General features: G+C 38.8%; 1 protein-coding gene across 2 annotated transcripts in view; it reads left to right on the top strand.

Moving 5' to 3' along the window:
* The window catches only part of PDE3B (phosphodiesterase 3B), a 286919-nt gene that overhangs the window by 140401 nt on the left and 132400 nt on the right, over positions 1-14118 (top strand). Inside the window, exon 2 of one of the 2 annotated variants that reach the window (XM_042858840.2) lies at positions 10940-10990. The exons of the other annotated variant lie outside the window; for it this stretch is intronic. Within the exon in view, the coding sequence (XP_042714774.2) occupies positions 10940-10990 (51 nt within the window). The remainder of the gene's footprint in view (positions 1-10939; positions 10991-14118) is intronic. 2 annotated transcript variants of the gene reach the window in all.

The raw sequence follows: 14118 nt of genomic DNA, 5'->3' as shown, positions 1-14118 counted from the left end.
CTGCCTACTTTGGGATTCTTTGGACATTTCTCTGAAGATCTGGTGCTGGCAGAGACAGGACCATATGGACTACAGGCCTGATCTAGTATGTTGGTTCCTAAGTTCCTGTGTTCAAACTGCACACACGTTACACTAGAGATCATTGAAATCTTTGAACATTTTCCTCATTATTTGAAAGATTCCTAAATCAGGCTTAAAAAATCCTGCCTGACACCTCTTTTATCTCAATGTCTAAACTTGTTTACCAAGCTTAAAAGTACTGGTGCTCTTCACATGCTGATTCTCAAAGCCAAGCCTCCTTTCTGCAATTTAAAGGAATAAACAGTTTTAAACAGCTGCTGAGTTTTAAACTTTCAGCTGATGAGTTGACTTTAAAATAGATTCTATAGTGTAGGTCTAAAGAATTTCTTTTCCTTTTCCAAAGTCTTAATAAAACAAACAGAATTACAGTACACAAACTGTAAAAAATACATAATCAGCAATGTATGAATTTGAAATAGTTTAAAAAAGAAAGTATCTTTCAGAGATTTTTCTTAAACTGCTTGTCACAAGAAAACAAAGATTGGCAAAAATGCATAATATACACCCAAAGAAAGAATGAAATGAGTGAGAAATAGCTGAATGAGGGAAAAAAAGGACAGGATGGAGAAAATGAGAATCATGGGGAGAGGGAATGAAGGAAAGAATAGAACCTGCTGGAAACCTGTTCTTTTTCTCATTTCCCATAACTTCCCCATAGTGTTTTGTTTTTTTTTTAAATCAGCCTGTACCTGAATCAGAAAGTTTCTGAAACATCATTTTAAAAGTCTAAAACATTTTTTGGAAACTTTTAAATATATTTAAAGCATTAAACTATGGTTCCATTCTGAAAAGAAGCTACTTAAAAATGACATCTTCATTACGACATGGCCCTTGTTACGCTCTGATGCCACTGAATATAAATTCTGCAGTAGCTTCACCTAAATTTAATGCTTTTATTCATTAAATGTGAAATTGAGTAATACAATAAATATAATAGTCCCTATGTTGTTTATGTTGAAATTAAATTGTTTTATATCCTCTTTACATTTTCAGTTTTTAAAGTGTCAATTTTTTTTTTGTATTGACAATACATAATTACAATTTAGAAGTCTTTGGGGGCAAAACTGGAGATTTTAGCAGTTGAATATAGGGGTAGTTTTGGGCTTTTAGCACTCAGGGCTGCAATTTGGTATAGTGGGATATGCACATTAGATGAATGTTTCTGTTAAAATGAACAGTGGTGACACAGCCCGTTTGGATATTTAAATTGTCATCTTTAGGTAGGCTTCACACTTAACATTCTAATAACATGAATGTAGCCATTCCTCAGAGCTATTATTTCAATTTTTATATCCATGGGGAAAGTTTCACTGGTTTAAATTAAATTGTTTTTTAAACCATCTTTGTTAAACTGAGACAAATGCATGTGGATACTGTTATTTGGATTTAAGTGGCTTATTTGTTTAACCTAAACCTGTTACCAATTGACTTAAGCTAAATCAAAAAAGGCCACTCTTATACTGAACTAAGTGTGTTCACATAGTGGTTTGCACTGTTTTAACTATATTGGTTTAAATTCACTCCTTAGGTTAAACTGATGCAACTATCCCACGTAGACAAGACCTCATGCTGTCTGCAGACCATATAGACAAAAATGTACTAATCTATGTGTGGTTCACATTTTCAAGTTTTTCCTTCGTTGTGACAGTTTGAAACAGAATTTTTAAAAGAAGCGATGGCTTGGATTCTGGAGTACAGTTATACTATAAGGGATGGTTTTTGCAGCAAATTCCATGGCTACAAATCCATGTTGAGACCTATCTGCTAACTAAAGACTGAAGTTTTATTCCTGTTAGTGCTATAAAGTCAGTGCAACTCTCGGAGAGTGTACTGGATTTTACTATGAACATCTTCAACAGAATTGTTGACTAACCTCTGATTGCAGAATCCTTACTGATGATGGAGGAACCAGAAGAACATTTGGCTTTCATCTTCCAGGTTGAGATTGTATGGCTCGCACTTAAACTAAGTAGATTTGGCCTGGTTTGGGAGTTATTGAGAAACAAAATACAGGCCCCCAAGATGCCTTCTTTACAGCCTCTTGTCCAAGAAGAACCACACCTTAAGGGCTAAAATGGGTCGTAAACTGAGCAGGTGCTCCAATGAGCAAATCTTGTCAATCATATTTAAAACCAACCATCCACTTTTGTCCCCAGATAGATCCTGCCAGGGAGTTATTGCAGTTGTAGCTTAATATTTCTACTTAAAGGGTATATTCTGTGGTATTCTGCTTTTTCTCTCAGAAAGGCAAGTGCAAGATACTAGCATGAGCAAACAATTGGTTTTTGCAGTTCTAGATTTAAGTGCCACCTTGTGGATTGTTAGAAGCATTGGAGAAAACAAAATAACCCCCCACATCTCTCATGTTGAAAAATCATCAAGTAAGGGCCTGATTGAGAAGAGATTTATATAATAGTCATATTTTTCATAGAATTGACTTAAATAGAAGTAGGACATACGCAGAAAAATATGTAGTGTGTGGTGACCTGTATTTTTCATTGACGGCTGTAAGACGATTGTAACTTTCTCTTTCACATGATCTCACCATAGCATTTCATGCCTTTGTTACCTCACTTTGATTATTGCAATGTGTGCTACATGGAATTAGCCCTGAAGATTATTCAACTACTGTAGATTGTGGCAGCCTACATGTTAATTTTGCTTCTCCTGGGGAAAATGTTGCACGTGTTCCTCTAATCAGCACTTTCTAGTTAATTTTTAATGTACGATTTGAGTTGTTGGTTTTTGAACTTTTGGAGCCATACGGTTTTGAGGTCCTGGTCAGTTTAGAAAGTCGCTGTCTTTTAGTTTTGCTACTGTGGCAGTTGAAATCAGCCAAGGAGCTCAAGTTTATATCCAACTGGTTAAATGGCAGCAGAATGTTTTCTTTTATGGGTCCTGGGCTGTGGAATATGTTTACTGAAATAATTTGTTCATTCAAATAATACTATACATGAAAATGTACACTGCCACCTTACAAATATCTAAGTCAACAAATGGATTTCATATTGTGCTCTGGAGGTCAACTTACTTTGTCTTTATCAGATCAACATAGGAAATAAGTTTAGCCCTAAGGCCTAAAATGCCTCCATTCAAAATGCCTCTCCTGCAGTTGGAGGAGTGCACAATTGTATCTCTCCTGCTACAGCAGTTCACAAGAAAAGAGGCACTGACTCAAGTACCTAGGACTAAACCATATTGGCTTCATAGATCAACATCTTGAATTATATCTGGAAGCAAAGAGCACTGGTACAATACACTTCCTATGGCAAAAATTGACTAATTGTAATTTCTGACTGATGATGAGGGGTAGTCTCAACTGGAGGTATTATGAAAATCTGCCCTGGAAGTTACAAAGGCCTGGCTATCCCACAAGGTGCTTTTCAGAGAGAGACCATTTCATTTGCCATATCAAACATAGCTTAAAAAGAAAAGGTATTGAAGTGCAATCCTGTCCACCCCTTCGAGGGTTTGCAGGCAAGTCAACGAAACCTTATGGCTAGCAGTATCAATGGTTACTGATTTATCTAACTAAATATGGCCATTTGATCTTTTTGAATTGCTAGTTGGGTCATCAGTCAGCCAAACAAACCAAGGGAGTCTCCATATCATGCTAACTATCCATGTTCTGGAAGGGAGGAGAAGAAACCTGTGACTGCAGCAAATCAGTGTAAATCTGATTTTTGCCTTCCATCCCTCCCCCTCCTCCCCACCCCCCCACCCAAAAAGACTTATCACAGTCAGAGGGAGAAATATGCTACTGACTAGAAACAGAAGCCTAGATTCACCAAGCTGTCCACAACTCAGAACAGTTCAGCAGGACTGCTTATATAGTGGCTATTGTGGAGAAGAAAACCTTCACTTTTACAATAGCCATGGCATAAGATTGAAAACATTCTATATCACAATCTTTAGACCACATAGCTGAGGTAATGACCACCAATGGCATGCCAACCTTAATTCCATACTTTTAATCTGTTATAGGTCAACTCTATAGCAACGTGATCTTTGAGGAGAATATGGCTAAATGATCATGAAACATCTTTGCGTAAAACTTGAACATTAGGTCCATTGCCTTTAAATATTAGCTCCAGTTCAGCAAAGCACGTAAATATGTGCTTAACTTTAAGAACACAAGTAAGTGCACTGAAGTCCAGTTAGATTAAAATTAGAAGTTAGCATTGAAGTTAAGCATATGTTTTATGTTTTCCTGGACTGGGGCCTATGTGGATGTCTCAGGAGGGAAACAGAACATGAATAGTTTGTATGATATGGAGAGTCCCTGGTTGGTTGGTGATGTCCCAACTAGCAATTCAAATGCTATCCTTGCCTGGGATGTTTAGAGCGGCATTTTTTTTAAGAATACAGAGTGGGGGGGTGGGAACTCTTCTGAAAAATACAGTGAATTTTACAAGAACTATGACTTTGTTCTTGGGCAGATGGGAAAGGTCTTGTTGGGAAAATTGCAAGATGGAAGGCTAATTGTCATCATGCTATTTCACCAGTTATTTAAAAATTGATTATGGATGTATCCTTTGGAAGCAGAGTGAACAACATAGTGATTTCCATGCAACACCTTCCATTTTCTTCATTAATTAATTGCTGACTCTGACCCATAACTCTGTATTGGTACATCTTAAAGTATAATGTTATTTTATTAATGTTTCTTAGTATGACACATCCGTCTAGGATAGTTCCTCCTTCCATGCTCTTTCTTTTTAATTTAAATGTTCTGTGTGTCAGGACCAGAATAGTTGTTTGTTTCCCTCCACACAGTGGATCTAGTTTATAAGGTTACAAAATCCAAATAAAATATTTATGTGGCTATTGATCTTATCCTTCTTTTGTTGTTAAACGTGAGCATTACATTTGATCATTACATTTAGATAGTAATTTTTGTTATGTGGCATGTTGGAGCACATTGATTGGACAGTCATTGTTAAATTGCAGGCTGCTGCTCAGTGGCTGATATAATGCTCTCCACTTCTTAGACTTCCTTCCCCTAGTCAACCCTCCATCCAATCTCATTTCACATAGGCACTGAATCATCTGTTTCACTGCATTGATTGGGTCAGATGTCAGGGAGACAGACCTGGGCATTGTCAGCATACTGAAGACACATCAGCCTGTGTCCTTTTATTGCCCTTTCTTGCAGTCTCCAACACACGCCGAACAGAAGGGGAAGCCAGGTTTGAACCTTGTGCACTCTTCATGAGAGAGGCCTCAAGGTACAGGAGCAGCCACAAAAAATAACTCCGACCTTTCATGGACAGAAAGGAGTAGAGTAATTCTAGAATTGCAGATGTCTGAACAATCATGGCAGTTGTATCAACATCTTATTTTGGGACTGAAAATAGAGAAGAAGAAAAAAGAGCAATGGATTATTCTTTTCTGTAATTTGTAGATAAATATAGGCTATGCAAATGAATTTATCAGGGAAAAAACACAATTAGAAATATAACCATATCTTCCCAGTTACAGTGATATTACTGGGCTTGCAAGGTTTGAACATCACTAAAATTCATTTTCCATATGTAGTTTTTATTTTTTGTCTGCAGAAAGAACAATGAATTGACGTATTTGTGCCCGATAGCATCTTCCGATTGCATTGCTGACGTATCAGTGTGGTTTTGGTGGTTTTGTAAAGCTGTTCATGACATGTAGGCTTGCAATCATATTCACACAGTAACTTCTAACAAAACTTTTGAAGAAGAAAATGTTTTCCATAGACATTTTAGCAGATTTTATTTTTTCACTTTAGCATTTATTTTGGCTTTTTGAGTTAGTGCTCTTAATCTAAATCCTTGCTATAAAGTATTTACAGAAAAAAATGTTGGTTGGTTTTGGAATAGAATTAGACTACTTCTGGGCAGAAAATATATTAATGAGATGTATCATATTTTAAAGAGCAGGGAATATTAATATTCTTGTACTATGAGAGAATAGCACAAATTGGAAAATAAAAGACCCAAGCATTTTACAGTGACTTACAAATAATCTGTCTTAATTTTTCAGAAGCATTTTATGGACTATATGATTTAATATGTCAAAGAATACGTCATAATATTTTGTTAATACTTGGAGCCCAAATACAGTGGAGGCATGTTCTTTTGAATACGGAATATCTAAAACATATAGGGGCAGATCTTCAGCTGGTGTAAAGTGCCACAGCTGCTTTTAAATCAATGAAGCTATGACAGTTTACAGCAGCTAGGGATCTGCCCCGTGGCCCATCTTCCTATTTATTTTCAGACTTCCTATTAAAAAAAAAAAAAAAAAAAAAAGGACCATTTACTTGTTTCTCATTTAATGAGTTGGAAGTATAGATGTCATACTCCACTAGGTTATGGGGGCAGGGAGAAGGAAGTAAGATATAAAGCCATCTGTTTTGTGCTTAAACATAGATAACTAGCTGTTGTAATTTTGAGTAGCTAATTTTGAGTAGCTAATTATATAGAATAGGTTTTTCTGGTAGAATTGTAAAATTTCTGAATAAAGGGAAAGAGTAGATGCAACACAGTAGAATTTTATTAAAGTATTGGCAACCGTATCTCACAAAATCATACTAGATATGAATTCAAATCAGTTGGATAAGGACATTGTCATGTGGAATGCTAACTCGTTAGAATTTCTGAAAAAACCCCTATCATTTATCACTAAACTTTTATCAGGATATATACGTGTGGAAGAAGTGGATACCACTGCTATCTTTGAATTTCTATCATAAGGAAACTAACCTATAGAGACGCTACCAAGTATAGTGTTTACTACTGAAATATCAGTGGAAATATATATATTTTTCAACCCCAATTTAACATCTTTATTAGTGTTTGGGAAAAGGCAAAGGATATGGATGAGAGCAAATTTGCTGAGATTGAGTCCAGACAAAACAGGAGTGATGTTGGCGAGTTGAGGAGAGTAATTGGACAATATGACACAGATTGTATCTGCCCCACACCCCAACTGAAAGTGTATGTCTTCCACTTGTTACAATTTATGAGTCTGGTTAGATTTACAATTACTGTTGAACGGTAAACTTTCAACAATATCAAGACAGGTTTTTTTATGTTTGCATCTGGTTAGGAGGTTATGATCTTTTCTTACCAAAAAGGACCTCATTGTAATTCATACTTTTATTAATTTGTGACTCGATTACTGTACAGGAATATTCTCCACTTGAAGCTTTTTCTTGAATCCACTTGAAAATGAACTGGTATAGAATGTGGCCTACCGCTTGTTAAATGAAAGATGAAGCATAGAATAGGTCTCCTATTTACCAGGGAAGAAGAGCTAATAACTGATGACATTAAGAAAGCTAAGGTATTTAATGTCTATTTTGCTTCAATGTTTGCTAAAATGGTTACTAGAGACCAAATACTCAACACAATTCATATTAACAAGGGGGAGTGAGCACAAGCCAAAATAGGGAAAGATTAGATTAAAGAATATTTGGATAAATTAGAGGTATTCAAGTTGACAGGGCCTGATTTTAGGGTACTTAAGGAACTAACTGAAGCAATATCAGAACTGTTAGCAATTATCTTTGAGAACTCATGGAGGACAGGTGAAGTCCTAGAGGACTAGGGAAGGTCAAATATATTGTCTATCTTTAGAAGGGGAACAAAGAGGAATTGGGAGTTATATACCAGTCAGCCTAAATATGATTCCTGGAAACATACTGTAACAAATTGTTTATAAATTAATTGTTTAATACCTAGAGGATAATAGGGTTATAAGGAATAGACAGCATGGATTTGTCAAAAACAAATCATGCCAAACAAACCTAGTTTCCTTTTTTGATGGTTATTGACCTAGTGGATAAGGAGAAAGTAGTAGACATGATATATCTTGATTTTAGTAAGGCTTTTGACACAGACCCACATGACATTCTCATAAGAAAACTAGGGAAATGTGGTCTAGATGAAAATACTGTAAGGTGCATGCTTAATTGGATAAAAAAACCACATGCAGTTAGTTAGTTAGAGGGCCTATCTAGTGGGGTTCTGAAGGGGCCAGTCGTGTGGTCTGGTACTATTCAGTCTGTTCATTAATGACTTGGATTATAGCGTGTGGAGTATGCTTATAAAATTTGTGGATGACTCCAGGCTGGAAGGGGTTGCAAGTACTTTGGAGGACAGGATTAGAATTCAAAGAGACTTTGATAATTAAAGAACTGGTCTGAAATCAACAAGATGAGGTTCGATAAAGACAAGGCCAGAGTCTTGAGAAGGAAAAATCAAATGCACAACTACAAAAGAGGGATTAACTGGTGAGGTGGTAGTACTGATGAAAAGCATATGAGGGTTATAGTTAAGGCTACGATTTTGTCATGGATATTTTTAGTAAAAGTCGTGGACAGATCGCGGCCAAGAAACAAAAAATCATGGAAGCCATGATATGTCCCGGACTTTTACTAAAAACATTCCTGACAAAATGGGGAGGGAAGAGGGTCCAGCATGCTGCTCAACCCCCCTGCAGCATCTGGGAGCTATAGGGTCCCCATTGCCCTGCAGAGCCGGTTGGGGAGCTGTGGGGGGCCCCTTTCAGTAGCCGCTGAGCAGCTCTGGGGTCCCTCTGCCATGGCCGGAGGCAGCTGTGAGCTGCAGGGGGTGGGGGTGGTGGCTGCTCGTGGCAGCGGCTGGAGAGATATGGGGGTCCCTTGTGGCCACTGAACAGCTCCAGGGTCTCTGCTGCTGCCAGTAACTGGGCAGCTCAGGGGTCCCCACTGGTGGCCAGTCAGTTGCGGGGAGAGGGAGGGTCCCACCGCCACCATTGACGGCGGCTGGGGAGCTGTAGGGGGGCCCTTCCAGCAGCCACTGAGCAGCTCCAGAATCCCTCTCCCTGTGGCGGGGGGAGGATGGGGATCAGCTGCTCGCAGCAGCTGAGCAGCTGCAGGCAGGGCTTTGCCAGCGGTGGCAGCTAGGGAGCAATGGGGTCCCTGCTGACACTGGTGGCCAGTCAGTTGCAGGTCGCCTGTGGAGGCTGGGCTGCTGCAGGGGTCCCTTGCTGCTGGCTTCAGCAGATGTTACTCAGCAGGCTCAGTTCGTGTGAGCATGCTCAGTACACCCTAAGTAGCACATTCAGTCAGATAGCAGTTTTTCACACTACAGGACGGCTGGTTATCTTTGGGGGCCTCCGATGTCACAGATTCCGTGACTTCCATGATATAATCGTAGCCTTAGTTATAGTGGATCCTAAATTGAATATGAGTCAATAATATGATGCAGCCGTGTACAAGGCTAATATCATTTTGGGGTGCATTAACAGGAAAGTAGTATGTAAGACATGGGAGGTAATTGTCCTGCTTAGGCCTCGGTACTGTGGAGGCCTAAGCTGTAGTACTGTATCCAGTTCTGGGCGCCACGCTTTAGGAAAGGTGTGGACAAATTGTAGAGAGTTCAGAAGAGAGCCACAAAAATGATAAAAGGTTTAGAAAATCTGACTTATGAGGAAAGAATAAAAAAGCTGAGCATGTTTAGTCTTAAAAGGAGAAGATTAAGGGGGGACCTGATAATAGTCTTCAGCTATGTTAAGGGCTGTTCTAAAGAGACTGATCATTTACTCTTCATGTCCACTGAAGGTATGACAAGAAGTAATGGGTGTAATCTGCAGCAAGGGAGATTTATGTTAGATATTAGGAAAAACTTTCTCACTATAAAGGTAGTTTAAGCTCCGGAAGAGGCTTCCAAAGGAGGGTGTGGAATTCTGACCAATAAGGTTTTTAAGAACATATGGCCAAACACCTGTCAGGAATGGTCTATGTTTACTTGATCTTGCATCAGCGTAGGGGACTGAACTTAGACTTGAGGTCCCTTCCGGTCCTATATTTTTATGATTCTATGAAGTGGACTGTCTTGCGGTGAATACATTAGACCAGTGCATCTCACTAGTTGCCAGGGATATTTAAAGGTGTTCGTTTTTACCTGTAAATCTCTGTAATGGCCTTGAATCTGCTTACTTGAGAGTCTTCCTCTCTGCTTATGCTACAGTTCTGCAGTTCAGATTTACAGAAGATGAAGATGGGACTTCTTGGATATATAAGAGGAGATGCTGACAGGGCATTTTCCATGGCTTTCAAATCCCCCCCCCCCCCCCCCCATCCTCACTATGGGTCCAAAATAGACAATATTTGTTCACCGCAAGACTTTTCTTTTGTGAGCATTTTGGGGGAGTGGATGTTGCTTAAGGGGGTTATTTTAGGGGGAAGTGAAACTTTTTTCTCATTTTTTTCCTTTTGCTGTAAATGTATATTGCGACCATTGTTTTTATTGCTGTTTAAAAATTATTTCCAAGAGTGCTTAGAGCTTAGCGTAGATGCATTTTGTTTACCTTTATAACTAGATAAATACAAATAGAAAAGCAGCATCACCACCCACTGCTGTGACCTGTCTGATGTATGACTTTTTTACTGTCTCAAATCTTGCAGGATTAAAAAAAAGACCATATAGTTACTTTATCAATAAGTAAATTGTATTGCTCTTAAAATATAAATCTTTTACTGACAGTTATTGCTATATTTGGTTTTCGTACTTTATCATGACTTTTGTTTTAATGTTAGCAATTGAGACAATGAAATGATCAGTTGAAAATTAACCTTTCCCACCCACTAGGGTGACCAGACAACAAGTGTGAAAAATCAGGACGGGAGTGGGGGGTAATAGGAGCCTATATAAGAAAAAGACCCAAAAATCGGGACTGTCCCTATAAAATCGGGACATCTGGTCACCCTACCACCCACCAAAATTTGGAGGGAATTATTGTAAATAGCATGAACTGATCAAGATGTATTCTATTATTAATACACACTTTTTGACTATTAGCATATAACTCATTACTATTTATTTTGCCTCTTTTACAGATGATTCTTTGGGACTGGGATTTGAAACAATGGTATAAACCCCATTATCAGGTCAGTCTGTTTTATCTGCATTGGGAAAGCTTAATATTAATCTAATGAAAATGCACTTTGAGATTAAAGGATTCCCTCTAGAATGGCAGATTTCAATTTTTCCACTGGAGTTTTATAGCTGTCTAACTTGCTGGTATTTCTTCAGTATGGTGATTACTCCAGCTTCCAACTTCTCCTCGCTTTCAGGTTCAGTTCTCTCTAATTCTTGACTGCAGTTGCAGGTTTGTGAGTACAGGTATTGCTGAGTCAGTACAATGACAATATCTTGATATTAGTTCATACTCAAGGTGACTTGCTGGGCTTGTTAAGACCTCTATTTTGGTATTTCTCTGTGAAAGTAAATTCTTCCCAATAAGGCACATCCCTGCGATGATAGTTTAAAAATACATAACATTAAGAAAGTGTACTTATAATTTTATGCAGAGCTGGTAGCGATACATGTAGTTAAGATTACTCAGCATTTTCTATTATAAGAGCTTATTTTCAGTTGCTTATAACTTTGTCAAACTTTAATCATTTGGACTGAAATTTTCCATTCTGGGTGTCTCCCTCGAACCATTTATTTATGATTTAAGATTTCAGCTAAAATGGTTCAGTCATTTCTCAAAACAAGGTTAGGAAAAAATGTTGTTTTTCCCATGTTAAAAACTTCAAATATACACACATACTTCATTGATACATTCTAGTGCTTCCATGTGTTGAAGCAGAGACTTAAAATTTGGCAGGGGAGTTGACCTGGTATCAGGGATATGCATTTTGCCATCCCCATAAAAATCATCTCAAATGTTAGGCCAGTTAGAAGCCTCTCTAAAAACATAGTTAGCATGTGCTCAGTAAAGGCTTGCTTGAGTTTGGCAGCCAAATTATCTGAACTTTCTTTCTGTACTACTTGTGCTCCATCCCCACAGCTGCAGGGGCTGAGCAGAATTTTCCCTGTATTTGTTCCTCCGAGCTGCAGTGGCTGTGGGCATAGGAACTAAGGGCGTAGAGACTGCCTCTCTGGTGCTCTCAGTGCAGCTTGTGTTGGTGACCAGGCTGGCTGAAGGCAAAGGAGGAAGCAGCCTAACTGGACTGCAGAGGAGTGAGGAATGGGAGAGGCAAAGACGCGCTATGGAAGGTGATAGGAACAGGGAGGGCAGATGGAGAATATATGTCAGATGTGGGGCAGCGAAAGGCTGAGGGGATACATGCTAAGGGAAGAGGGGGCAGACATGGTGGACAAGGATAGAAGGATCTGTAACCAAGAGACCATGCCCCCTTTTAGGACCTGGACTGGAAGCCAAGATTCCTGAGTTTGTGTCCTCTGCTGTCTGATAAATAGCTGTGAAACCTACTTGCAAATTGTGTCTCATATCCCCCTTTAGAGACTGGTACACATAGAAATAATAGGCTATTATTCTCTGTCAGTTATTCCATTAGCTCAAATGATAAAGATGTGTTTTATATCTATAGTTCCAATAGTGCTGATGAGATATAGGATGGTCAATATCACTTCCCAGCCAGGAGCACCCTCCTGCACCCCTAACCCCTCATTGCCAGCCCCACCCCAGAGCTAGGGGGCTAGGAAAATATATAAACCAAATTAAGTTTAAAGACTGTTCATATTGCAAAGTCAAGCACTCAAAGGTTAGGAAATGCTAGAATTAAGGTTGCCTGTACAACCTTAATACACTTCCCTTTGGTATAGTCATTATAATAGTATTTAGTTACATGATCATATACTATTTTTCCACAGAACTTCTGTCTTATTCAGTGCACAAGATGGACCATGTGCTGGGGATAACTAGGGTTGTCTAGTAAAGGAGGCTGTTGTCTTTTGCACCTCAGTCTCATTTGCTCAAGAAGCTGAAAGGTGTGGAGTATCAGGGGGTAGCTGTGTTAGTCTGTATCTACAAAAACAACAAGGAGTCTGGTGGCACCTTAAAGACTAAGGTGTGGAATGAATGAAGCAGTAGATTGCACATAGAGAAAGGATGGCCTCATGGTTTAAGCAGTTGAATTCTAATTGTATCCTCCAAAGTACTTGCAACCCCTCCCAGATGGTGTCATCCACAAATATTATAAGCATACTCTGCACTCTGTATTCCACGTCATTAATGAACATATTGAATAGTAGCAGACCCAGGACTGTCCCCTGCAGGACTCCACTGGATACACCCTCCCAGTTTGACAGCAAACTGTTGATAATTACTTTTGGAATGTAGTCTTTCAACCAGCTAAGCACCTAACTTATAGTAATTTCATCTAGACCATATTTCCCCAGTTTTCATACGAGAATGTCATGTGGGACCATGTCAAAAGCCTTACTAAAATCAAGATAAATCATGTTTTTCCCACCCCATCCGCAAGGTCACTAACTCTGTCCAAAAAAAAAAAAAATCCAAATGGGGAAATTAGATTGGTTTGGGATGATTTCTTTTTGACAAATCCATGTTGGCTATTCCTGATAACCCTATTATCCCCATCATGCTTACAAATTAATTGTTAAAAAATTTGTTACAGTATGTTTCCAGGTATCATACTTAGACTGTCTGGTATATAATTACCTGAGTCCTCTTTGTTCTCCTTTTTAAAGATAGGTATTCTATTTGCCATTCTCCAGTCCTCTGGGACCTTACTTGTCCTCCATGAGTTCTCAAAGGTAATTGAGAACAGTTCCAAGATTGCTTCAGTTAGTTCCTTTAGTACTCTACAATGAATTTCATCAGGCCCTGCTGACTTGAATACATCTAACTAGGTGTAACTCATTTTGTGCCTTAGCCTTTCTACATTCTTGTCCCTATATGCTTGTGCTTTTCTTTTGCACTCCTTAGCAATTTGTCCATGTTTGTAGGATTTCTTTTTGATTATCGGGTCATTAAAGAGCTCCTGATGAAGTCATATTAATATTTTTCTTGTCTTTCCTTCCCATTGGAATAGTAGGCAGTTGTGCCTTTAATATTGTCCCTTGAGAAATGCCAGCTCTCCTGAACTTCTCTATCCCTTAGGTTTTCTTCCCATGGGACCTTACCTACCAGTTCTAAGTCTGTTAAAGTCTGCTTTTTTGAAGTCCTGATGTCCTTAAGAACTGCCATTCTGAGTCAGACCAATGTTCTATCTAGCCCAGTATCCTTTCTTCGAGAGCAGCC

The sequence above is a fragment of the Chrysemys picta genome, chromosome 4 (assembly GCF_011386835.1).
Source record: "Chrysemys picta bellii isolate R12L10 chromosome 4, ASM1138683v2, whole genome shotgun sequence".
Classification (NCBI taxonomy): Eukaryota; Metazoa; Chordata; order Testudines; family Emydidae; genus Chrysemys; species Chrysemys picta.
The sequence above is the reverse complement of the archived record's forward strand: the minus strand, read 5'-3'. Positions and strand labels throughout refer to the sequence as shown.